This window comes from Oncorhynchus masou, chromosome 31 (genome assembly GCF_036934945.1).
Source record: "Oncorhynchus masou masou isolate Uvic2021 chromosome 31, UVic_Omas_1.1, whole genome shotgun sequence".
Classification (NCBI taxonomy): Eukaryota; Metazoa; Chordata; class Actinopteri; order Salmoniformes; family Salmonidae; genus Oncorhynchus; species Oncorhynchus masou.
This window is the reverse complement of record NC_088242.1, coordinates 50,573,010-50,600,733: the sequence shown is the minus strand read 5'-3', so window position 1 is coordinate 50,600,733 and position 27,724 is coordinate 50,573,010. Positions and strand designations below refer to the sequence as shown.

Below are 27,724 nucleotides of genomic sequence, written 5' to 3'. Positions count from 1 at the left end.
AGATGTGTCACAAAAACACTGACAGAGGACTCCTCAAACCCAAGGACAGCTCCAACTCCACTGAGGCTGCAAATTTGAAATGCATGATAGGGCACATGATGGTCCTGGGCAGAGCCAGACATGTCTTGGAGGGACAGTGACTGTTATGTAATGTGTTTGTCATATAGCTTCTCTGGCTGCTTTGACTGTGCTGAAACTGTTCCAAAGCAACGAGGGAAACATTTACTGACATCATAGTAACTTACTTTCGGGACTATTACACTGGTACCATTGTGCCAGGCAAGCTCAATCTAGTAGCTGAAGTATCCGAGAGACAATAAATTCTACTTCAACTCAGGTCTGTTATGGTATACAGCAGCAAGAGCCCGGAGAAGCCTTATCATTCCTCACACACCAAGTCGGAATTTGGTCAGACTTTGCAGGGCACGGGACAACAGAGGATGCATTTCATGAGCAGTCCAGTTTATAGGATTCCTATCAAAATGACAAGCATTCCCATGAAATCCTTCTGACAGTTCATGTCAGATTTATGAAACTGAATGCATTGGGTTGAATTGGCTCTTGGCCAAGAGGCCAGCATGTCCATAGCATCTGTCATGTTGAATCGTTTATACCTCATATATTATAGTACAGACTAGGCCGTCAGTGTAGTCTTCAGTTGCAAAAAATACTGCGAACACCCAGGCAGGACGCGCCCATGACATGGTACCTTGGCTGACAACCTGGCTGACATTCTTGTGGTTGAGGTGATTTCCTGATGATGCTGGGATATGCTATCGCCGTCTGTTGGGGCTCCAACTAGTCGGCTACAATGAACCCAGCGACCTATATTTTCTGCTGCGTATAATTCATAATAAATAAAATGTTCATCTTGCAGGGATTGGTCTGTTTACAGTAAATCGCCGACTGTTTCTAAATCAATTACTAGGAAAGAATAGGAGAAGCATGAGATATCCTGCTGCCTAGCCTATAATAATGATATCCTAACGAATAGGGATAGATAAGCAGCACCGCTAGCCTATTTTATATGTTTAAGGTTTTATGAATGTCATTCATTAAACAACGTACACAGGTGTGTAGCTAATCATCCGTATTGTGGATAAAAATGCAATCCCACTATTCCTCCCTTCAAGACCATGGAGCCAGCGCACTGTCTTGTCTGTCCGTGCACGGAAAATGCATGCTACCAAAGTCACCCAGAATAACGTTTCATGTCAATGTGCAAACAGCATCCATTCAAGATCATCTGTATAGTCTCAGTTTTGCAGTCGGGAATAACAGAGCGAGGATGCAAGATGCATAAACTTGTCTAAATTGTACACGATTCTGCATTGCGGTAGGCTCCATCACTTCGTCCCCATCTCAATCATTGTAAACAACACTGATTCCCCTTGCTTTGCCCGGTGCTGCAAAGACACAGCTTTTCTAGGGGGGGGGGGGTATATAGAATCGCTGAAGTTGTCATCTTCTTACCTGCAATAGCGAACGATCCGTCCGTCGGTGTACATTCACGACTCACGCCTGGATCATCGCCGGGTGCTCAGGAACTAGGAGCAGGGAAGAAACTGACAGGCAGCTGCGTCTCTGCCCTTGTCCTCTTCGATTGGACGGATGTCTATAGGGGGCGCTATACGGAACTTTCATTGGGCGACAGGCGCAGCCACCCAGTCCAAAAGATGTGTTCATAACAGAAGAGATCTGACAACATAACGGAGGATCGATCATATCTAAGTGTTATTTGACATATTCTGCGGTGTGATGGTATCGTTTTCATTATGCCTAAACAGGAACTCTACCTGGATGATGTCAGTACTTCAATGGGAAAATGCAGTAGCCTATTTTAATATGGAGTAGCATACCACTGGGCACAGACATCAATTCAACGTTTGACGTTGATTCAACCAGTGTGTGCCCAGTGTGTAGGCATCATTATATATTTTAAAATGTGAGAACGACGTTGCCTGAAGCAGTCTACGTGATTGGAGATATGAGAGAGATGTGGGCTATTATCAAGATGAGCGGAGACAAACAAGGCTCACAGAGAGTAGGTCACTAGTAATTAAAACAAGTTCAATCCCAATCCACATGACATCCTCAAAACATGTCTACGAGCATTGCATTGCTGTGAATGTATACAGAGATACTTAAGGCCCTCAATTATATTTTGGCACCAATGCTTATGCTTAGGCCTACAGTGAAAACATTTAAATCAGCAATGATGACATGCTCAAAAAATGTCTAGGTACGGTGTATAAAATATAATGTCCTCAAGGATAGTTTTCTACCAGTAATCCAAGATTTGTATGTCAATCTTTCAAATAACTTTCATTCATCTGAGAAACATGGTAGTGTACATACAGTAGGATATGAATGGCATTGTCTTCTATCAATCTCCAGGGTGACTCATAAACAGCATCCACCCTACTGTCTTTCTAGAGAAGAGAATAGGTCATTGTCACATATGTGGTAGAGAGAGTGAGAGACAGAGAGAGTGCGAGAAAGAGAGACAGAGATTGAGAGAGACAGTGAGAGAGAGACAGAGAGTATGTGAGAGAGGGGGGAGGGAGAAGTATGAGAGAAGAAGAGTGAAGAGTCTGAAGAGGAGAGGGGGATGTCGTGATTTAACCCTCCACTGATCCCCTTTGGGACTCAACCCAAGGTATCTCCATCCCTGAAACCCAATGGGACATGTGTGCGCTCGTGTGTGTGTTCAGGTTGGTGGGAGGTGAGGACGGGGATACAATCCCCCACGGTGCCATAAGGATATCAGGTGGAGGGGAGGAGACAGAGGGCATTAGTGTCAGATTATTAGAACAAAAGCACTCTCACTTTATGTATACACCCACCCAGTGGTGCACACACACACACACACACACACACACACACACACACACTGGTGGTACACTGACCTAGGGTTGTGAGAGCCTCTGTTGACTGTATCAGCTAGCTCCCCCAAGGAAATAGCTCCTTCGATTAGAGAGCGATGCAGGGGGAAACCATCACATTAAAGGGGCATTTCATAGCATTTTGCATGATCCTGAGACTTTGCCAGGAAGTAAACACAGGCTTTCCAGTGGGATAACTACAAGGCGTATTTGCAAAATAGGCTGATTAACGGTGGATATCAACAACAACAAAAAATAGTGAAATTACCCCTTCATGTAGTGCCATTTCAGTTTAATAAACTCTGGGTATGCTATCGTTGATCAGCAGAAGGGGACACGCTCTGAGGGGTCAGACGGTTGGCCTCTTAACAGATGTGCGTGTCTTGGCTCACCATTCGTCAGCCATATGGAAATGTCACAGAGGAATCATAAAAAATTATCATCTCGGTCTCTCAGGCCTGTGGTGGCAAAGGCCACATTTACATATGAACACAAAGGGCCAGACTCTTCACATCAGTAGCATACACTCTCTCAACCTTTGATCACACTACAGAAGGAGAGAGAGGCACACCTATAGCTCATCTCTTGGCAGTAGTACTGTAGACTACTTTATCACTGACCTCAACCCAGAGTCTCTCAGAGCATTCACAGTCAGCTCACTGACACCCCTATCAGATCCCAGCAAAATCCCAGTCTTCTTGAACAGAGCGAAACTATATCATGAGGCATCAAAGCCAAAGGAATTGAATAATATTAATCTACAGATGGAAGGAAAGTAGTGTGGAAACCTACCAAAAAACAACAAATTCAATCCCTTTTGGACAACTTCCTGGACAAAACGTTTCACTGTAATAGTGAAGTTGTAAACTTGGCAGTAGAAAACCTAAACAGTATATTTGACCTCTCAGCTTCCCTATCAAATCTAAAAATGTCAGACAGAAAACCGAAAATTATCATCAATTACAAATGGTTTGATGAAGAATGCAAAAACCTAAGAAAGAAATTGAGAAACCTATCCAACCAAAAACATAGAGACCCAGAGTACTTGAGCCTAAAACAATACAGATGTCACGTTCTGACCTTTCCTTTTTCCTTCCTTTGTCATTATTTAGTATGGTCAGGGCATGAGTTGGGGTGGGCAGTCTGTTTGTTTTTCTATGATTTTGGGATTTCTATGTTTCGGCTTAGTATGGTTCTCAATCAGAGGCAGGTGTCATTAGTTTTCTCTGATTGAGAATCATACTTAGGTAGCCTGGGTTTCACTGTTTGTTTGTGGGTGATTTGTCTATGTTAGTTGCTTGTTTCAGCACAGTTCTCATTATAGCTTCACGGTCGTTATTCGTTTATTGTTTTGTATTCCGTGTTCAGTGCTTTCTTTAATTAAAAAATCATCATGAACACATACCACGCTGCATTTTGGTCCGCTCCTAACGACGATCGTGACAACAGAAATACACAACGGAAGAAGAAGGAACAGTACGTCAGTAATCAGCACAATGTAATTGAAGAATCTATAGACTAACCACTTCTGGGGAAAAATGGGAATACACTTAACAACCACATGAACAGTTATCTATCCAAAACTGAGACATATGGTTAAAACGCAACAGATTCACAATCTTTTTGGCTCTAAAATAAAGAAAACAGCAAAAAAATACACAGTTGAAGTCGAAAGTTTACATACACCTTAGCCAAATACATTTAAACTCGATTTTTCACAATTCTTGACGTTCAGTACAAATTCCTTGTCTTAGGTCAGTTACAATCACCACTTTATTTTAAGAATGTAATATGTCAGAATAATAGAGAATTATTTATTTGAGATTTGATTTCTTTCATCACATTCCCAGTGGGTCAGAAGTTTACATACGCTCAATTAGTATTTAGTAGCATTGCCTTTAAATTGTTCAACTTGGGTCAAACGTTTCGGGTGGCCTTCCACAAGCTTCCCACAATAAGTTTGGTAAATTCTGTCCCATTCCTCCTGACAGAACTTGTGTAACTCAGTCAGGTTTTTAGGCCTCCCTAATCTCACCCGCCCACAAACATTCTATAGGATTGAGGTCAGGGCTTTGTGATGGCCACTCCAATACCTTGACTTTGTTAAGCCATTTTGCCACAACTTTGAACGTATGCTTGGGGTCATTGTGCAATTGGAAGATCCATTTGCGAACAAGCTTTTTATTTCATCAGACCAGAGGACATTTCTCCAAAAAGTACGATCTTTGTCCCCATGTGCAGTTGCAAACCGTAGTCTGGCTTTTTCATGGCGGTTTTGGAACAGTGGCTTCTTCCTTGCTGAGCGGCCTTTCATGTTACGTCAATATTGGACTCGTTTTACTGTGGATATAGATACTTTTGTACCTGTTTCCTCCAGAATCTTTACAAGGTCCTTTGCTGTTGTTCTGGTATTGATTTGCACTTCTCGCACCAAAGTACGTTCATCTCTAGTAGACAGAACGCGTCTCCTTCCTGAGCGGTACGATGGCTGTGTGGTCCCATGGTGTTTATACTTGCGTACTATTGTGTGTACAGATGAACGTGGTACCTTCAGGCATTTGGAAATTGCTCCCAAGGATAAAACAGACTTGTGGAGGTCTGCAATTTTTATCTGAGGTCTTGGCTGATTTCTTTTGATTTTCCCATGATGTTAAGCAAAGAGGCGGAGTTTGAAGGTAGGCCTTGAAATACATCCACAGGTACACCTCCAATTTACTCAAATGATGTCAATTAGCCTATCAGAAGCCTCTAAAGCCATGACATAATTTTCTGAAATTTTTCAAGCTGTTTAAAGGCACAGTCAACTTAGAATATGTACACTTCTTTCCCACTGGAATTGTGATAGTGAATTTTAAGTGAAATAATATGTCTGTAAACAATTGTTAGAAAAATGACTTGTGTCATGCACAAAGTGGATGTCCTAACTGACTTGCCAAAACTATAGTTTGTTAACAAAAAATTTGTGGAGTGGTTGAAAAAAAAGTTTCAATGACTCCAACCTCAGTGTATGTAAACTTCCTACTTCAACTGTACATGATTAAATACAAACCTTAGAATCAACTATTAAAGACTTCCAAAACACACTTGATTCTCCAATTACATTGAATGAACTACAGGACAAAATACAAACCCTCCAACCCAAAAAGTCCTGTGGAGTTGATGCTGTCCTCAATGAACTGATAAAATACAGAGACCATAAATTCCAATTGGCTATACTTAAACTCTTTAACATCCTCCTTAGCTCTGGCATCTTCCCCAATATTTAGAACCAGGGACTGATCACCTCAATCCAAATTTGACCCCAATAACTACCGTGGGATATGCGTCAACAGCAATCTTTGAAAAATCCTCTGCATATATATAATATATACACGTGTTTGTTTTGGGCTTCGTCCCAAAACACAGGTATGTACCCCAAACAAAAGAGCGAGGTGTAAACCTATAAATAATACATGGGACGAGACCAGTAATAACAAGTGTACAAAAACACGTAGCACGAAAGCCGATACAACAGAGCACAGGTACTGTACTCACAAGAAAAACTGACATGGGGAAATAATCAACAAGGACAATGCGGAATAGAAGGCACATATATACACATGCTAATTGGGGAATGGGAACCAGCTGTGCATAATGAGACAAGACAGTCCGGGGTTGGTGGTCATGAATCAAATTCAGTGTCGCCTCGAAGGCCGGTGACGTAGACCTCCGGAGCTGGTGAACAGAATGAGCAGCAGTACCGGAGGGATCCATGACAGTACCCCCTCTCGTTCCCCCGAGCAGGACGTCACCGGCCTCTGAGACGACCACAGGGATGCAGTGCGAGTCGGTCAGTGCGCCGGCGGTGAAAATCCCTGGTCAGCGAATTGTCCAGGATGCCCATCACAGGAACCCCTCACCGCTCCTCTGGGCTGTACCCCTCCCAGTCGATGAGGGACAGGAGACGCCTCAGCCGATGCCTCGAATCCAGAACCGAGTATGCCGGACCTCCCTCGATGTCCAGAGGAAGAGGAGGGGAGTCACTGGGTCCAAGCCTTAATGCATGCTCTTCAACCGATCTCTGCCCACACCCGCCCGCCTGTCTAGCATCACTACTCTGGACGGTTCTGACTTAGAATACGTGGACAACTACAAATACCTAGGTGTCTGGTTAGACTGTAAACTCTCCTTCCAGACTCACATGAAGCATCTCCAATCCAAAATTAAATCTAGAATCGGCTTCCTACTTCGCAACAAAGCATCCTGCACTCATGCTGCCAAACATACCCTCGTAAAACTGACTACCCTACTGATCCTTGACTTCGGCAATGTCATTTACAAAATAGCCTCCAACACTCTACTGGGCAAATTGGATGTACAGTCGTGGCCAAAAGTTTTGAGAATGACACAAATATTACTATTCACAAAGTCTGCTACCTCAGTTTGTATGATGGCATTTTGCATATACTCCAGAATGTTATGAAGAGTGATCAGATGAATTGCAATTAATTGCAAAGTCCCTCTTTGCCATGCAAATGAACTGAATCCCCCCAAAAACATTTCCACTGCATTTTAGCCATGTCACAAAAGACATCATGTCAGTGATTCTCTCGTAAACACAGGTGTGAGTGTTGACGAGGACAAGGCTGCAGGTCACTCGGTCTTGCTGATTGAGTTTGAATAACAGACTGGAAGCTTCAAAAGGAGGGTGGGGCTTGGAATCATTGTTCTTCCTCTGTCAATCATGGTTATCTGCAAGGAAACACGTGCCGCCATCATTGCTTTGCACAAAAAGGGCTTCACAGGCAAGGATATTGCTGCCAGTAAGATTGCACCTAAATCAACCATTTATCAGATCATCAAGAACTTCAAGAAGAGCGGTTCAATTGTTGTGAAGAAGGCTGCAGGGTGCCAAGAAAGTCCAGCAAGCGCCAGGACCGTCTCCTAAAGTTGATTCAGCTGCGGGATTGGGGCACCACCAGTACAGAGCTTGCTCAGGAATGGCAGCAGGCAGGTGTGAGTGCATCTGCATGCACAGTGAGGCAAAGACTTTTGGAGGATGGCCTGGTGTCAAGAAGGGCAGCAAAGAAGCCACTTCTCTCCCGGGAAAAACATCAGGGACAGACTGACAGTCTGCAAATGGGATTGGACTGCTGAGGACTGGGGTAATGTAATTTTCTCTGATGAATCCACTTTCCGATTTTTTGGGGCATCCGGAAAAAAGCTTGTCCGGAGAAGACAATGTGAGCGCTACCATCAGTCCTGTGTCATGCCAACAGTATCCTGAGACCATTCATGTGTGGGGTTGCTTCTCAGCCAAGGGAGTGGGCTCACTCACAATTTTGCCTTAGAACACAGCCATGAATAAAGAATGGTACCAACACATCCTCCGAGAGCAACTTCTCCCAACCATCCAGGAACAGATTGGTGATGAACAATGCCGTTTCCAGCATGATGGAGCACCTTGCCATAAGGCAAAAGTGATATCTAAGTGGCTCTGGGAACAAAACATCGATATTTTGAGTCTATGGCCAGGAATCTCCCCAGACCTTAATCCCATTGAGAATTTGTGGTCAGTCCTCAAGAGGCGGGTGGACAAACAAAACTCCAAGCATTGATTATGCAAGAATGAGCTGCCATCAGTCAGGATGTGGCCCAGAAGTTCATTGACAGCATGCCAGGGCGGATTGCAGAGGTCTTGAAAAAGAAGGGTCAACACTGCAAATATCAACTCTTTGCATCAACTTCATGTAATTGTCAATAAAAGCCTTTGACACTTATGAAATGCTTGTATTTATACTTCAGTATTCTATAGTAACACCTGACAAAAATATCTGAAGACACTGAAGCAGCAGAAAATTTATATTTGTGTCATTCTCAAAACTTTTGGCCACGACTGTAGTCTATCACAGTGCCATCCGTTTTGTCGCCAAAGCCCCATATACTACCCGCCACTGCGACCTGTTTGCTCTCATTGGCTGGCCCTCGCTTCATATTCATCACCAAACCCACTGGCTCCAGGTCATCTATAAGTCTTTGCTAGGTAAAGCCCCACCGTATCTCAGCTCACTGGTCACCTTAGCAGCACCCACATGTAGCACGCATTCCAGCAGGTATATTTCACTGGTCATCCCCAAAGCCAACTCCTGCATTGTCTGCCTTTCCTTCCAGTTCTTTGCTGCCAATGATTGGAGCGAATTGCAAAAATCACTGAAGCTGGAGACATATCTCCCTAAATAACTTTAAGCATCAGCTGTCAGAGCAGTTTACCGATCATTGCACCTGTACACAGCCCATCTGTAAATAGCCCAACCAACGACCTTATGTTCTTTTTTTTGTTGCTCCTTTGCACCCCAGTATCTCTACTTGCACATTCATCTCCTGCACATCTATCACTCCAGTGTTTAATTGCTAAATTGCAATTATTTTGCCACTATGGCCTATTTATTGCCTTACCTCCCTACATTTGCACACACTGTACATATATTTTTCCATTGTATTATTGACTGTATGTTTGTTTATCCCATGTGTAACTCTGTGTTGTTGTTTCTGTCGCACTGCTTTGCTTTATCTTGGCCAGGTCGCAGTTGTAAATGAGAACTTGTTCTCAACTGGCCTACCTGGTTAAATAAAGGTTAAATATTTATTTTTTTAAATAAACTAATTTAGTTAAACTCCCATATCTATTGGGTGAAATACCACAGTGTGCGATCACAGCAGCAAGATGTGTGACCTGTTGCCACAAGAAAAGGGCAACCAGTGAAGAACAAACACCATTGTAAATATAACCCATATTTATGTTTATTTATTCTTCACTTGCTTTGGCAATGTTAACATGTGTTTCCAATGCCATTAAATCCCTTAAATTGAATGAGAGAGAGGGAGAGTGAGAGAGGGAGAGAGAGAGAGAGAGAGAGAGGGAGAGAGGGAGAGGAAGAGTGAGAGGGAGAGGGAGAAAGAGCGAGAGGAAGAGGGAGAAAGAGCGAGAGAGAGCAACATCTGCAACATCTATCAAAGGTCAGAATATAGAAATCATAGAGGAATACAAATATCTGAGTATCCTCTTTTTTGATCGACAAAAAGAGCCAACAGAGACTGTACTTTCTCAAAAAGCTGGGATCTTTTAATGTAGACTACTATATTGACTCTCTTTTACAAATATTAAATTGAGAGTAATTGTATCTTTTTGTATTTTTTGTTGGTTTGGCAATGTCACTGTCAGCCAGAGAAATATGCTGAGAAGGATTATTGCCACAGCAAGCAAGGTCCCTGTAGTCAAACAGACGAGCCTGGATGAGGTTTAAGGTTGGAGCCCTCTGTAAGGCTCACAAAAATCATTTTAGACCCAAGCCATCCCCTGTACCTGGACTTTGAACTACTCCCCTCTAGGCGCAGGTATAGAGCACCCCTCAGCAGGAAAAACAGAATTAGACAATCATTTGTGTCAGGTGTGATATCCCTCCTAAATAGCTCGGGCTATTATTATTATTATTATTATTATTTTTATTGGCATGTAACTGTTATGAAAGTTGTATTGTCCATTTTGTTTTGTATTTAAACGCCACTTGAAATGTGTACATGACACTGCAACAAAATTTCCCCTTGGGGACAATAAAGTCAGTACTAGCAATAGAGATGTCGTGTATTTTTTCAAGCATCTCCTTTAGTAGATCATTGACCTCGTAGATTGGCAGATTATCCGAATATTTTCCCCTTCATTCTTCCTCTTTTTCTTCCTGTTAAAAGCAGGCCATGCACAGCCTGACATGGAGCATACCACAGGCTTTTATCTCAACAGGAACCGTAAATCAGGTGGATGGACAGGGAGGAGGCAGTACCAGCCGGGAATGAATGGCTAATGGGTGTCATGGCAGACATACTGTCGACACAGAACCTCTGATCAGTCCGCAGAGGATTGGGATGATAGGGGGGGGGGGTGGAAAGAGGGGGAGTTGAGGATAGGAAGGAGTTGCAGGGGTGGGACAGGGGATGGGGGAGGGAATGAAGATGTAGGGATTGGGGTAGAAGAGAGGAAGGATTAGGATAGGGAAGAGATGGATGGGAAACGGGGGGGGTTGTAGGGGGAAGGTTGGGGTGATGCAGTCGACGCTGGAGGATTGGGAGAGGGAGATGGCTGAAAGGAGAGGGATGGAGGGAAGGGTTGTAGGTTTAAAGAGGGCAGCTGCTGTTTCGGTGGTAACGATCACCAATAAACACACAGATAATATGACTGTTGTCATGAAAATGAATAGCTAAGCCTCTTACCAGGGAGCCCATGTAACCGAGGACCAAAAAGAAAACAACAGCATATGGGAAGTGTGTTGTGGTGTATGACCATGTGGTAGAATAATGTCCAATTATTTGGTTATATTGTAAATATATTGACATTGGTTCGTGTCAGATCACTTACCTTCGATGCTCCCAGAAAGGTCATTCAGTATGTCATGATTTTATTTACATAACATTATCCATCCTATGACAATCTGTTAAATGAAATGTGAAAACGTTTCAAAATCAAATAATAGTTACATTTGGATGTACACTTCCGTGCTCGTCACAGGAGGTTGGTGGCACTTTAATTGGGGAGGACGGGCTTGTGGTAATGACTGGAGCGGAATCAAATACCTCAAACAAACATGGCTTCCAGGTGTTTGATGCCATTCCATTTGCTCTGTTCCGGACATTATTACGAGCTGTTCTCCCCTCAGCAGCCTCCACTGGGTCATTATTTTATTTCACATTGAGACGGTAATGATCCGGTTTGTTATCTTCTCATCCATATGATTTGCCTTTTAATCACTAGGTGGCAGTAAAGGCTAGAATACAAATCTGTCTTCCACATATTGTGTGATGAGATGGCACTGATGAGTCCACAAATGGCAATTACCGTCTGTACGATACTGTATAAGGATTAGAGGACAATAGCCACCTTTCTGGGTTAAAGTTATGATTGTTTTCGTTCATTTATATCCAGAAAATAATACATGCTGGTCCAATTGCTGGTGAGGAAAGTTTCCCGTTTGAGAGCATCCATTTAGTTCTCTCTCTGTGCATCCAGGAAGATTTGAATAGCTGTTCTAATTACTGAGAAGTCATCCGTGAAATAATTACTCCCAATGAATTTAACCATGCAGTAGAAAGAGAGAGAAGTGAACAGAAGGCCAAGTGTCCTTGCCAAACGGAGAAGTGGTCCAAGAGCCCCCCACCAGACGTTCTTGCTTCCCGACACCAGTGTAGTGTACTGTGTGTGTGTATGTGTGTGATGGCACACCAGATGGTCTGTGTGTTCGCTCCCAGTTACACCCATACATACAGTGCATGACCATAGTGGAAAAGCAAGGGTCAACAAGTGAACGCCAACAAATATGGCTGAGCTGTTCTGTTTCATCAGGACTCTCTCTGTCTCCATCCTCACACATGATCTCTCTCCCTGTCTGTGTATGACTCTTCCTCGCTCTCCTCCTCTTTGCCCTCTTCCTCTCCTCTCGCTCTCCTCCTCTTTGCCCTTTTGCTCTCCCCTTCCTCTCCTCTCCCTGTCTCTCTCTTCCCCCCCCCTCTCACCCCCCCTGCATCTCTCTGATTCGGTGGGGTTGGGTTAAAGCGCAGAAGACAAATTTCGGTTCAGTCCATTCAGTTGTGCAACTGACTAGGTCTCCCCCTTCCTTTCCCACTGTCTCCAGTTTACTGTGAGGCGAGCAGCATACTTCAGACTCTACGGTTGACTTAATACTTTCACTGCGTTGCATAAGTTGCCTGCATCCTTTGGCTCGCAGCATAGGATGGTGTTGTCTCACACTGTGCTACCCCTGTGATCTGTATGTTTTTGGAGCGACTACTGCTACCTGTTCCTGCCGGGGAGTGTCTTAGCCCTGACGCGCCTTGTAAACTGACTTGTGCTCTCATTTCACCCAGGTTCCCTCGTGTAGTCCCTCATCTCAAAAAAGATCCCAGGTATAATAAGCACCCCCAAAGTGTTTAGCATTCGTCTCATATCAAAGTCTGGTTTGGCACTCACACACGGGCTCACACACGTGCTCACACACCTCCCCGATGCATAGAGCGCAGTGGGAAAAGAAGTGATGAGAGATCCAGAGCGAGAGATTCAGCATGAACCCCTCACCAACACACACACACACACACCTTATCTCCCAGTTCTGTGAAGGTGTGGAATCCTTGTTCTCTTCGTCGATGCTTATTCCCATTGCCAACGAGTTGGTCTGTTGTGGAGCAAAACATACTGCCGTTTTGACACTTTATCGTAGTGTAATATAATAGAATATTTATGGAGCCATTGTGTAGCACCTACTTTATCTTTATCATAAGATTGGTTTTATCATATCATTGGCAAAGCTCCATTGGCTTCCATTGCATTGCTGTTTAATTTAGAACATTACGAATATTAGAACAGTCAGAATGAAGGTTCACAATAAAGATAGAATGGACATCGAAGAAGATAATAATACTTTATTCATTCATTATATTTCAAGTTACTTGGAAATTCGTTATTTCACTACGTGGAGAAGCTTAAATACAAATCAATTGTTAGTAAAAACCTTGAAACTGTTTTAGAATAAGAACACCAAACCATTTTCAATACGGTCACAAAGTGGAAGAGTTTGGCAGACCTTGTGCTGCTCATATAAGCAACATAAACCAGAATGACACAGTACATCGAAGAGTACTTATCTTACACGCCAAAGTCCATTACATCTGAAGGTTTACAGAGTACTGTATGGTTTCATTTAGTACAAAATAGGGACATTTTGGGAAAAACACAACAATATCGCTTGACAAATGGAAACCATCCAAATGTGAACTCATGAGCAACGTCTTGTCCTGTTAGTTACAATAATGTACAATGTTCACATCAAAGAAAAAAAGAAATAGTAACAAAAAATGTATATTTATTCTATAGCGGTAGTCTATATTGAACACAGCTTTCTCAGCCAGTCTAAACCTTCTCATGCACAGTTCTGCCTTCCAGGCTCTTTAAAAGGGATAGTTGATCAAATGTTGTCATTTGGCTGAACTATCCATTTTAAGCTCCTCTTGCAGTGGTTTTCTGTACAGTCAATTAGAGTATATATTTACAAATGCAACAGATAATGTTCATTCAAAAAAAACGACGTAAAACTTGATGCAAGTTAAAATAAAAATCTCGATCCCTTCCCTTATCACGCCAAAGGCCATCAAATGTAGTTAGTATAAGTGACTCGCATGAATATTATCCCCTCAACACGCACGCACACACAGCGCAAAAATATGATCAAACACTTCGTAGATGACCCGAACCTTGAAAAAATGTACAGAGCCTTGACCGTGTCCAATATGGCAACCTTAAGCCGCTTATCTGAGGGAGAAGCATTTTGAAGCTTTTCAAAAGATGACTTGTATGAATTATTCCTTAATTTATGGAGTCCTCCATCCTTTCATCCTTCCTAGCTGAACCCATCATCCTCAGAGTATGACTATTGCTTTATGGGCATTCCACTCACTGAACTCTGGGTAAAACGGTCTTTTTGTGAATTAATCTAGACTGAACTGAATCAGAGTTCTGTATTGAAAGGCACCGTACTGCTGAAGGCCACACAGCACCACAAATGAACGCAACATTTTGAAAGAAAAGCTAAAGAAAAGCGTTGGATGTCAGTACATGCACTTTGGGTCGCACAGAAAGAGCCATAAAGTCACCGTCAGGTCATGTGATGTGCAACCACAGGACGTAAGGTCACATGCAGGTCAAAGGTTATGATGATGATGTCATGACAGCATGCCGCACTTCAGCATTTGCAGTGATCAAAACAAAGGTGACATGTGAGCACCAGTGAAGGCTGGTGGCTTCCTGGCGTTTGATACCGTTCCGTTAATTTAATTCGAGCCATTACGGCGAGCCTGTCCTCCCCCATTTAAAGTGGCACCAGCATCCCCTGGTGAGGGCGTGGATGCAGCGACTGATGTAACTTGAGTCATGCTTGATTGAGCCTGCTTGGAGTCGGAATCACAGATTCAGGCAGGAGAATACTTTTAGGAGCTCACTGGACATAATCCTGCACTGTAGATGCAACTGTCTTGCAAAAGGACATGGAATGATTTTCATGTACTAAGTAACACGTTTCACCACCATGTCGACAGACACTGATGCCTCTTTGTGGTTGCCCTGAAGGACAAAGTACCTCGAACACACACAATAATATCAAGATAATGCTTTGACCGGAAAAACCATACAGCAAACCCAAATAATTCAAATGTGTACCGTAGAGCAGTTCAAGATAACTAGACAATCGCTTCATTGTAATAATCGACTCATTTGTGTTAATTAACATGTGTTTGTGCATCATTTCAGGAAGACGTCTGGTTCTAAGTGTCGCTACTTAAGTCAACAGGCTACAGAGAGTAAAAGAGTCGGAACAGTCTCCGCATTCCCTCCACAAATTCAGTGATTTCCAAATGATAACGTACAATCCTCCAGTGTAGAGAGTCTCACACGTGTCTGTTATGTGTCTCTCAAGAAGTCTCCTATGTGTTTGTGACAGTAGTGCGCGGATGGGCGGGGCATGGGATGACAATAAGCCACGAGGTGACGTGAGGAACAGCCCTGTGAAGATGGCGAATGGAACAGTCACTGGAGAGCCCCTACAGGTTTGGATGTCCAAATGTCTGGCTACACAAACCTATGGACCTGGCTGTTTAACCAGCTGGCTACAAAGGAGTTCAGTTTACTGCAGCACCACCTACTGGCCTGGCTGCCTATCCCTCCACCTGGCTGACCTACTGATCAACCAGCCGGCTACACAAAGGAGTTCATAGCGGAGGTATTAACGGGGGACGGGGCCTCGGAGCTTTCGTGGCCCCCAGCAGTGTCCCTGGCAGAGCTCTTCCCGCTATACTGTCCAATAAAAGACCCATCCTCGTTGAACTGGCCGTCTCCACCATCGCCGCCGTAGTCTACTAAACTGTCGTCACTGTTGTCCCTGTGCACCGTCCCGTTAGACGGTGTGCGGCTCCCTTTTAACGGCTTATGGTCCTCAGTGTCACTAGGAGAAAACGACATGCAGGTGAAATGAGGACAGAATGATGTAAACAAGGATTTTAGTGTATGGCCTTTTTTTTTTTAGATGGAGCACTGAAGTAATTTCCTAATTACTTTTACTACCATTACACAAGTATTCAAATGTGTCTAATTCCAGGAGAAAAGAAAGTTCAAACATATTATTCCACAGCTTATGAAAATATTTGTTTATATCCTGAATTGGGTTGAAATGTGGACTCAGAAGGCACTACTTCTGACAGTGGATGTTAACAGTATCATTTTTCATATATTGTTTTTCTTTATCTAGCCCCAAGTCTAAAAAAAAATGATGTGAGCGAGTAGTTGGTTTTCATCACGCAACAGGGGAATACAAGCAAAATCATACCCATTCCCTTATTTCCCCTGAAGCCATGACACGAGGAGGAAAATAATACATAGTTGCTGTATTGCCAGACAGAAACGTTTCTCTCCAACAAAAGTTGCAATGACAAACTGAAAATCCAAAGATGTAATAAGCAATCACATGAAAAGCAAATGAATTGTCAGCCAAACGTCCCCAAAAGCATGAATAACAAATAATCACACTTTTGCAAACAAATGAAGAAACTGTAAAGAAAGCTTTCTTTGAGGATTTAACATTAGTTTAGTCAACATTCAAATCAATGTCAGCCGATGATTCATGAGAGTGAATAGCAGGTGGACTCTCTTTAAATAAAGCCTTCATAATGGTATCGCACTTTTATTACACCTGTTATAGCCAGTCATAACAGGTTACGTCAGCTAATAAAACATTACTCGACAAGAAATCCAATGTCATCAGGATGCAATCTTACTACAGATTAACGACTGAAAGCACTGCATTGGACACCAATGATGATGATACGATATGACACCACTATGTAGGCTTTATGACAGTTAATGACAGTTTATAATAGCACAGACAAGGACAGTGGTGTAACTCTGGGGTGGTTTTAAAGCAGGCCTTTTTCTCCAAGTGGCAGTAAGTACTGTTTATCAGAATGATATCACAGTATAGCAGTCCTTTGGTCACTCCTCTCATGCCAGTCTTGCAGTACCCTTCATTAACTTGTCTGTGACCCACATAAACAGAGTGATCAGGCACGACCCCCCCCCCCCCCCCTTGAACCAGCATGCACAGATGAGACAAGCCTTCACTGGTTGCTAACCCATCAGTGTTTTCACATGGGTTTCACTGCTCCCTTCTGTGGTCTATGCATACAGCACCCACACATCCATCCAAACACATAGCAGAGCAGTATGTATCTCTCTTCAACATCACATTTCCCCCTTGTAAGGGTAGACACTGGCGTTCAAGGTCAACAGCTACATCATAGTTACAGCACAGGATTTATGCACGCCTGCAGCCAAACCGGAACAGCTTAGTAGAGTTAGATGAGTATTTATTGACATAAAGCCCCATGGTTGGAATAATGGCATTGGTGAGACATTTGATTTCCCTTCACAAAGGCACTCTATATTACACATTTAGCCTTGTGATATATTGTCTAATACTTGTTATTTCAACAATATACACTCTGTCATATTGTCTATTATTTTGCTATTTGAATGGACAGATTTGGCCCATTAGTAGCTTATTGTCTCTCGTGTTATGATCGTAAACTATATAAGAGTTTTGATGTGGACGGGACAAGAATAGCTTTTTGCCTTGTTGAAACTTGACATGACATCTTTCACTCCAACATGGCCTCTTAACTCCAACATGCCGATAGCTTCATACTGGATGACTTATACTGTACATACAGTGCCTTGCGAAAGTATTCGCCCCCCTTGAACTTTGCGACCTTTTGCCACAGTTCAGGCTTCAAATATAATGATATAAAACTGTATTTTTTTGTGAAGAATCAACAACAAGTGGGACACAATCATGAAGTGGAACGACATTTATTGGATATTTCAAACTTTTTTAACAAATCAAAAACTGAAAAATTGGGCGTGCAAAACTATTCAGCCCCTTTACTTTCAGCGCAGCAAACTCTCTCCAGAAGTTCAGTGAGGATCTCTGAATGATCCAATGTTGACCTAAATGACTAATGATGATAAATACAATCCACCTGTGTGTAATCAAGTCTCTGTATAAATGCACCTGCACTGTGATAGTCTCAGAGGTCCGTTAAAAGCGCAGAGAGCATCATGAAGAACAAGGAACACACCAGGCAGGTCCGAGATACTGTTGTGAAGAAGTTTAAAGCCGGATTTGGATACAAAAAGATTTCCCAAGCTTTAAACATCCCAAGGAGCACTGTGCAAGCGATAATATTGAAATGGAAGGAGTATCAGACCACTGCAAATCTACCAAGACCTGGCCATCCCTCTAAACTTTCAGCTCATACAAGGAGAAGACTGATCAGAGATGCAGCCAAGAGGCCCATGATCACTCTGGATGAACTGCCGAGATCTACAGCTGAGGTGGGAGACTCTGTCCATAGGACAACAATCAGTCGTATATTGCACAAATCTGGCCTTTATGGAAGAGTGGCAAGAAGAAAGCCATTTCTTAAAGATATCCATAAAAAGTGTCGTTTAAAGTTTGCCACAAGCCACCTGGGTGACACACCAAACATGTGGAAGAAGGTGCTCTGATCAGATGAAACCAAAATTGAACTTTTTGGCAACAATGCAAAACGTTATGTTTGGCGTAAAAGCAACACAGCTCATCACCCTGAACACACCATACCCACTGTCAAACATGGTGGTGGCAGCATCATGGTTTGGGCCTGCTTTTCTTCAGCAGGGACAGGGAAGATGGTTAAAATTGATCGGAAGATGGATGGAGCCAAATACAGGACCATTCTGGAAGAAAACCTGATGGAGTCTGCAAAAGACCTGAGACTGGGACGGAGATTTGTCTTCCAACAAGACAATGATCCAAAACATAAAGCAAAATCCACAATGGAATGGTTCAAAAATAAACATATTCAGGTGTTAGAATGGCCAAGTCAAAGTCCAGACCTGAATCAATAGAGAATATGTGGAAAGAACTGAAAACTGCTGTTCACAAATGCTCTCCATCCAACCTCCTTGAGCTCGAGCTGTTTTGCAAGGAGGAATGGGAAAAAATTCAGTCTCTCGATGTGCAAAATTGATAGAGACATACCCCAAGCGACTTACAGCTGTAATCGCAGCAAAAGGTGGCGCTACAAAGTATTAACTTAAGGGGGCTGAATAATTTTGCACGCCCAATTTTTCAGTTTTTGATTTGCTAAAAAAGTTTGAAATATCCAGTAAATGTTGTTCCACTTCATGATTGTGTCCGACTTGTTGTTGATTCTTCACAAAAAAATACAGTTTTATATCTTTATGTTTGAAGCCTGAAATGTGGCAAAAGGTCGCAAAGTTCAAGGGGGCCGAATACTTTCGCAAGGCACTGTATCTATGATTTCATTCAAGACATTATTGCCTACAGCGAGTTTTATATACGGTCTTCATCACGCCATGCATATCACACAACATTATATATCCACAATTCCATATACACTGTGTAAAGTATGTGGACAGCCCTTCAAATTAGTGGATGAGGCTATTTCAGCCACACCCATTGTAGACAGGTGTATAAAATATTGGTGGAGGAGGGATAATGGTCTGGGGCTGTTTTTTGATGGTTCGGGCAAGACCCCTTAGTTCCAGTGAAGGGAAATCTTAACACGACAGCATACAATGACATTCTAGGTTTTCCCAGGTGTCCACATACTTTTGGCGGTGTAGTGTATTGTGTTACAGCATAGATAGAATGTATATTAATAGAGCATATTTATGTTTAAAACACATGATACAAAAAGTAATAATATCAAATATAAGAAGAAAAAAAGAAAAAACGTCATATAAATTGGAAAAAAGCTGGACCGGTACAAAATAATGTTTCCAAAACGCTATACATAATAAGTAAAGTGCTTCGTTTTTCTTAATATCTGCGTGCATGGTTGGAAAAGCAAGCAGCCTTAAAAGCAGTTAGAAGGCGCTATAGCAAGCATAACTAGATTAACTGCAGTTAGTCAGAGCTTATATCAACTGGGATGAGTGTAATTACTGTATAGTATGCATATGTATGCAAATATTAATTTATTAAGTATGTACGTATATTCCATAATACAAAAGCTACTGTATATTTATATGCACAATGTATTTGTTACAAGGTATTCATTTGGTTACAAATGTGAAATTAGTGGGGCAGGTATCTATGCATGCCAGCTTGGAATACTGAAAGTTATTCTTCAAAAATATTCCTGACTGTTCTAGGGAAAGCTTTTAAAAGTCCCCGAAAAACCGAAACCCCTAAAACGTAGACCTGAATAATACTGTATATCCTGCTTATCGAATAACGCAACACAGTCAAACACACTACAATATCGATCTGGCCACCAAGCCACCGACACACTAAGCGGAGGAGAATCCCTCCCCGTCCCTGCCCCCCCTTACCCAACCTCTTCCATAAAGAAAGAGACTTGTGCTTTACAGTGTAGCTCCAAACGTCTGCAATGCCAGAATCCCTGTTAGAATGATGGTAGTCCCGCGGCAAGTAGAGATCAGCAGTTAGGACGGGGAGGCCAGAGCGCCTGTCTTGCTGACAGGAACCAGGTCTGGGGAGGGAGCAAGGGCTTGGTGGGGTGGTTGGGGGGCCCCAACAGGCTCCAGGAGAGTCATGTTTCTCACCTGTATTCCCCGAAAGTACAGTCATCCTCTTTCATGGGCTGGAACTCCGGGTCTGTGTGAGCGTCCTCCTTTTCTTTCACTGGAGGAGAGGGGGGATTCATCAAATGTGTCATTTACTACGGCCTAAGATGGGTGATGGATATGAAGGCGACAACGTGCGTGCGTGTGCTTGTTTGCATGTGTGTATGCGTGCGTGTTTATGCGCCAACCAAAAGTACCCACCTGGGTATTTTCCTCCCTTGTTTCTCTGTATGAAGCAGATGATGAGGAGAACGAGGATGAGGAGAGCGATGGCACACATCAGGCCGATGAACCAGCCCTGAGTTGCAATATCCACCTGTCGGGCTGCCATAGCTGGTCAGGCACAGAGGGAAGGAAGAGGATATCAGAAAACTGTTAACGACAGGCCTGTTGCTTTAATTGAGAAAGGAAATATAAGTAACGTTGAGTTCCTTTACTGGAGTACAATGAAAATCTAATGTACAATAAAGTTTTGTTAACTTCTCAGTGTTTCAGACATCTTCTATTGTCAACAAGGCTACTAAAGGAGATTGTGGAGGAGACAGAAGTACATGATAGTATGAAAATAGGTTTCCAAAGAGCCTGTTGTAAGTATTTTATTGTTTGGAAATTGTCACATAGTGTTACTGCAAAGGACAAGTGGTGTGTTAGTGATGTTATGTTAAACATCTCGTCTGCGGAGGTTACAGGCACATGAATGCAGAGCGTATCGAAGACAGTTAACAGCTTGACATCTACAGTGCCTAACGCAAACAACATTCGCGTCTTCTCCCTCTCTTTCTGCCTCTCAGTCTTGCTCATGCACCCCCCTCCCCCCACACACACACACACAGTACACACACATTACAAAAAAACAAAACACATGTTAACCACAGCAGGAGAGAGAATTAGGTGGATTATTAGACAGCTACACATCTTCTATATCATGTGAATGGTATCCGTCGTCGATATGAGGACGGTCTGACTGTACGTCTCTCCAGAAACAAGACGGTGTTCCTGACTTCAACACAAATATGCGTACAGGACAACTTCATGCAGGTCAGGAAACTCTACTGAACATGCCTCCAGTATGTTTCCAAAAGAGAAACTACAACAACAGATACACTGTTGATCAGCAACGCTGTATACCACAGGCACCGGAACAGGTTTCTTGAGTGGTGAAGAATAGCAAAGCTACCGCATACACACACACGTTTCTCTACAACACAACACAGGGCGAGGCAAAGCGAGGCCGGGCGGCGACCGGCCAACCGCGTGCTGCCTCACCTGGAATCATCACCAAAAGCTCTTCTGATTGGTGGAGCACCGCTTGGCCGTTGTGGCCCTTGGCAACCACTCGCACCCTATAGGACAGGCCCTCCTTTAAGCCCTTCAGCACATAGACCCGAGAGCCATTTACATGCTCTTTCTGCCACTCCTCTTCACCTAGAGAGTTGCAGGACGAAAGATGTACGGTGTACATATTAGGACATCCATTGCAGCCAGCCGAGAAGTGTTCATGTCCTAATATGTACACCGTACACTGATAAGTTGGAATGGGCTGTTGGTGTTCATGCAGAGATGGTTTTTACTTGTGTATCTATTGAAGTGCTATAGGCAGAGGTGAAGTAATATACAGTATATAGCATCACATATGGCATCTATGTTAGATATTACTACATCTGTACATTTGTATTATGTTATTTCATGGTGTTCTACGAATGAAGTATGGTGATTACAAACATTTGTGGGATGTGTCTCATTGAACTGGGTTACTAGACTAAATATTACAACGTGACTGAATAGGGAACTGAAAAATCTGAAACTACATTATCGGGATTGACTTGATAGGAATGACCCATCATGCTAATTCACTTTCTAATTGTTTTCAAGGTATAGTTGTGAGAGAGCCATACTACACACACTGTGTGTTTTTATAAACCCTCATTGCTGGTCAATAAAAACAACTAAAGCTAATTAAGAGTCCAATCCACATTGAGCATTAAATATTATCTGAGACTGTCTATACTGCTTTTGACTATGAACCATTTGAATAGGTTTGTGCCAACTGTTTAAAGCAATATTCTGTATTCCCGGCCAATCACACGGAGGATATTTTTATTATCCAATCAGAGAAATCAGTTTTTATCATATCTGGGCACGAGGCAAAGTAACAGCAGCCAGCCTCATAATTGCCAAGTTTTTGAGTAGGAGTCTCTTGCCACCTATACGTTGAAGTATGCGTGATAGAGGGATATGTCTTACTGTTATCGTTCTCCACTATATATTCTACATAAAGGTTTTTTTCCGCTCCCCAGTATTCCCAACTGATCAGCGTTCCGTCCTCTCCCACGGAAGAGCTAACGTTCCCGAATGCCGGAGCCACTGGATGCACTGAGCACAAGAGAAGAAGACAGCAATGAAGCGAAATTTCAGCTTCAACAAAATCAGGGGTCTATTCACCTTCAGATGATGCACTCGCCGATAGCAGAATAATAGCTTGTGATTCAAATATTGACATCCGTCCATATCGCAACATACGTCTATAGATCCAAATCAAAGCGAGACAGACTTTGATTTTCCATTCCAACTTCAATTACTCTCAGGGTCGATCAATAACCTTTACAGTTGCACTGTTGTTTATGAGCCTTTCAATCAAATGAAAACGCTAAAGCCTAAACATTTGTAATACACATTCTATAATACAATATGGATGATAACATCGACCCTTGTGAACCATCGATCAGAAGAGAAGCAATGATAAGATACACTATACAGCGTGACTGGGAATGTGACAAGGTCTATAGCGGCTGTACCCTTGTGGAATGGGAGGTGTGCCGGAGGAGACCGTGCTACGGGAGGTGAGGGTTGGGTGTTCCCTGGAACAACATGGAGAGGAATAAGAAACATCACACAACACCACAGACAAAGACACACAACAGGCACGCCGCCGGCAGAGGTAGGCAACACAAACCACGCGGGCAAAGATCGGCGGTGAGGTTACACGGGCTCATTGGCATGCAGTGGGAGTGCAAACAGACAATCAGCATGTTTGAGGGGGGGGGCAGTTTGAAGCAAGGTTCAAACACGCACAACGTCATGCACGGGACAGGCAGCACCAGCCGGACATAGAAATAGGCATAGATCAGCAGTTGCAGGGGGAGAGGTAAAGTCTCCATAACGCAGTTAGTAAATCAGACTCTGAGGAGTCTTGAGTCTGCTGCGTGGCAAAAGGTGTTGCAGCAGCCAAAGATGCATCACATCATATTTGAATGTCTTTATCCAGCTACAGTGAGCTCCAAAAGTATTGGGACAGCGACAATTTTTTTTTGGGGGGGGGAGGGTCTTGTTAAAAAGGGGGGAATGCTATTTTAACCTCTTTGCAATAAGGAATTGATACCAAAAGCTTGGGGGAAGTTTAAAGTGTTTATTAGCAAGGATGTCCGTCAGCTGAATGCATACACATTCAGAAAGTATACATTCACAACCTTGTACTCTCCCCTCTTTTTAGTCAACACCCTCTTGTCGGTGGCACCTACCTATCTACACATTTTGTGACCCCAATGAGTTTCCCCTATATCTCCCCATATGGAATGCCCACGGTCCTCCTTCTCAGAGATGCTTTGTTTAATAAAGGCTCAGATCAACATGAGGGGGTGTGCACGTTGACAACCACACCGACAGAGGGCGGACAAATTAGGACTTAGAGAGGGGGAAAAGGGACACAAAAGGGGAGAAAGCGGACACAGAGGCCGATGATCTGACCCCTGAAGTCCCTCGATGCTTTAATATCAGTATAGAAGGTGCACAAGGGTAAAGAAGGAGCCAACTGTGTTTAACAAAGTGCAACTGGGACACGATCCACTATTGTTATTACAACTACTGCACTGAGGTGATATCATGCTTTGGTACGATTCTGTAAACACTTTCACATGCTAGCCGGTGAAATGATTTTGTACATCCACAAACAACATCCACAAAAAAACGACCTACAGTACAAAACAGAGTACCATGCTTTATAAACAATTATAAACTGGGCGGTTCGAGCCCAAGATGCTGATTGGCTGAAAGCCGTATACGACGGGTATGACAAAACATTTTCAATCTCCTAATTACGTTGGTAACCAGTTTATAATAGCAGTAAGGAACCTTGGGGTTTGTGGTACTGTATATGGCCAATATACCACAGCTAAAGGCTGTATCCAGGCACTCCGCGTTGTATCGTGCTTAAGAACAGCCCTTAGATATATTGGCCATACACCACACCCCCTCAGGCCTTATTGCTTAAGGATAAAACACAATCTACATGTTGGGGGATGACATTCCTGAGTTGACTTGAAGCATTCAAAATGGTTGACAGGTAACCCTCATATGAATGGGGTTTGCATTGATAGAAATGGACTACAGTTCAGGTTGTGACCATCATCAACGCGTTAACACATACCTTCGTCCATGATCGTGGCGGCTTCCTCTGTAACGACAGGCCCTGCTCCCTGGCCTGTTTTGGCATTGAAATAAAACTTGTAACGTGTGCTGTACTTGAGGTTAATGAGAGTGACGGAGGTCTCGTTGGCTGGCAGGGCCAGCTCCTCCACCGGACCCAGCACGTCGGAGATATTGACTGGAAGAGCGGAAGAGGGTGTGACAGGGGTGCAGCAAGATGGGTGGAAGGGGGGAAAAGTTGTTGTGAGAAGGGGCAGGTGGATGGATGGATGGATGGATGGGAAGGTGAAAGAGGGGGCAAGATAATGCGGGTGGAAAGGTGGGGGGGTGGAGAGGTGGATGGAAGTGACATCAGATTATCCATCGCGCTGCGGGGTGGTTCTCACTCTGTTCGACGATGTAGTTTCTAGCTATCACAGGCTCAACCCCTCGGTACATACACCTCGCAATAATACCAAATACATACGGTGCTAACAAGACATGTAAATGAGGGCATACTGAACAGCAGACTGGACCACAAACTACAAGTAGAAAAGGTACTCCCTGGCTAAGATACTGCTAAGCAGTAGAGGTGCTCCCTCCGTCGAAGCTCTGGCGGAACTTCTAGCTCTCGATGCCTACTATGTTATCCCTGACCCAACCCTCCTACAGCCAAAACACAAGTATCGCTACGTAAGCTCACCTGTCTGATATTTGAGGGTGTAGCCGGTGAGGCGTCCGTTGCGGTCGTAGGGAGGGCCCCACTCCAGAGTGAGAGAGTCCAGGTTAGGGTTGGTGATCCTCAGGAAAGATGGCCGCCCAGGGACTGTAGAGCATGACAGGCACACAGTCAACAGCCGCACGCTGATTGTCCCCAAATGACAATTCGTATGCAGCATAAAAGCATGAAAACAGACCCATCAACCCTAGCTGAATTGACCTTGACATGATACCCTCTATACGAATAGAATGTTGGCTCCTCCTACCTCCCTCAGGGGTTTCGAACTGCTGGTTTGAGCTGGCGGGGCCCTCCCCCTTGCCGTTGAAGACCCTGACGTTGAACAGGTAGAGGCTGTAGGGCTGCAGGCCTGGGAGCATGCCATGGCTCTTGTTCCCACTGAAGGTCAGGACTTGCTGCTCCACATGGTGGGGGTTGTGTTTGTGGAGGCTCCGCTCACGCCAGTAGTACACCTGGTAGGACACAGAATGAGATACTTTCAATGGGGGATGATACAGAGCTGTGTGTGTGTGTGTGTGTGTGTGTGTGTGTGTGTGTGTGTGTGTGTGTGTGTGTGTGTGTGTGTGTGTGTGTGTGTGTGTGTGTGTGTGTGTGTGTGTGTGTGTGTGTGCGTGTGTGTGTGTGTGTGTACCTTGTATCCCTTAAGACGTCCCCGTACTGTCTTAGGAGGGACAGGCTCCCAGTGCACCTCAGCCAGACTGCTGTTCAACACGAGGACCTGGACAGTGTCTGGTGCCTGCATCGGCACTGTGGAAGCAGAGGTTAGAGGGAGTGGAACACAGTTTTCAGGGAGCAGGACCCGATGGAGATACTTCATTAAACTCACTGGTCTAGTTACAGTAACTAGTCATGGTACAGGTTAAATGGAGAGATACTTGTCGTCTCTTTCGACAACTTTTAGTCTGGCAAGTCACGCAAACAAGTACTGTATGGGTCGGTTTTCAAGACCAAGATCAAGCCTTGTACTAAAAATCATTTGCAATAAAAAAAAATCTATTTAGAGCATGCTTTTAGTCCAAGACTATCCGAGGCTTAATCTGTGTTCAAAAAATTGGCCCGTAGCATCTCCCTAAAATGCAAAGTTGAGTTGTGTGTTCCTCACAGTCCTCCCCGGAGTGCCCGGTGACCACAGCAGGCTCAGGTCCAATCCCGTAGTCGTTGATGGCTTGAACCTGGACCTCGTAGGGTGTGAAGGTGGGCGTGCCAGAGACCATGAACTTGGAGACGTTAGCCACGGTCACCGACGTCCACTCCTTGTCCACGTCCTTCTGTCTCCACATGACCTTATACTGCAGGCCTGGTCCATTGGCCTGGTGACCTGACATTGGCTGCAGATAGGATGAGAGAAAGTGTTTAACCACATTGTAATGACTGAATCCATCGCCCTTACATACACAATGATGCTTACATTCCACGAGATCACAAGGTTGTCGTGTTCCGTTCCAAAGCCATTAACTCCACTGGGGTTCTCATCTGGAGCTGATGGGACGAAACAAAATGCCAAATCAACAGTATGCACAAATCTACATACTGTAAGTCAACACATTGCGCAATCAACCACATTAAGCAAGTCAATCCTACAGTCTGTACCTGAAGGGTTGGTCTTGTATACGCGGGAGGGCAAGGAGGGCTTGGAGATGCCCACGGCATTGAGGGCCAGGACTCGGAAGGTGTAGTGGACATAAGGAGACAGCTTAAGGTGGGCCGTGGTCTTGAAGCCTGGAACAAGCGTCAGGTTGTGCCAGTGGCCATGGTGGTGGAGAGAGTCTGCGTATTGGATCACAAAAACTGGGGGGGGGGGTAGAAAAGTGGTGAGCGATTGCAGATAATGCAAGCCATGTTTTTTTACACTCCAACCATTAGATTGTATTTGGAATGTATTAGCCAACTCCCGTCTTCGGAGTTAACAATCAAATGCAAGTAGGCCGAAGCTCTCTGAGCGCATTCATATACCGGATAATTAACGAGAACATCCTGGAA

The 27,724-nt window shown here is 43.8% G+C and overlaps 2 protein-coding genes across 15 annotated transcripts in view; both read right to left on the bottom strand.

The window, feature by feature from the left end:
* LOC135524087 (contactin-1a-like) overlaps positions 1-1,587 on the bottom strand; it is a 125,139-nt gene extending 123,552 nt beyond the window's left edge. Inside the window, exon 1 of the mRNA XM_064951289.1 lies at positions 1,474-1,587. The gene's annotated coding sequence lies outside the window, so the exon portion shown is untranslated. The remainder of the gene's footprint in view (positions 1-1,473) is intronic.
* An 11,726-nt stretch (positions 1,588-13,313) lies between these two features.
* LOC135524085 (neuronal cell adhesion molecule-like) overlaps positions 13,314-27,724 on the bottom strand; it is a 112,262-nt gene continuing 97,851 nt past the window's right edge. For 9 of the 14 annotated variants that reach the window (XM_064951275.1, XM_064951274.1, XM_064951277.1 and 6 more), the window contains 13 exons: positions 27,335-27,532; positions 27,153-27,223; positions 26,847-27,072; positions 26,376-26,491; positions 25,992-26,196; positions 25,709-25,831; positions 25,028-25,204; positions 23,400-23,462; positions 22,849-22,977; positions 21,871-22,029; positions 20,806-20,937; positions 20,584-20,662; positions 13,314-15,898 (listed from right to left, as the gene is read on the bottom strand). In XM_064951275.1, the coding sequence (XP_064807347.1) occupies positions 15,652-15,898; positions 20,584-20,662; positions 20,806-20,937; positions 21,871-22,029; positions 22,849-22,977; positions 23,400-23,462; positions 25,028-25,204; positions 25,709-25,831; positions 25,992-26,196; positions 26,376-26,491; positions 26,847-27,072; positions 27,153-27,223; positions 27,335-27,532 (1,925 nt within the window). In that variant the 3' untranslated portion in view covers positions 13,314-15,651. The remainder of the gene's footprint in view (positions 15,899-20,583; positions 20,663-20,805; positions 20,938-21,870; positions 22,030-22,848; positions 22,978-23,399; positions 23,463-25,027; positions 25,205-25,708; positions 25,832-25,991; positions 26,197-26,375; positions 26,492-26,846; positions 27,073-27,152; positions 27,224-27,334; positions 27,533-27,724) is intronic. The other 5 variants (XM_064951283.1, XM_064951285.1, XM_064951284.1 and 2 more) reach the window with 2 other exon arrangements.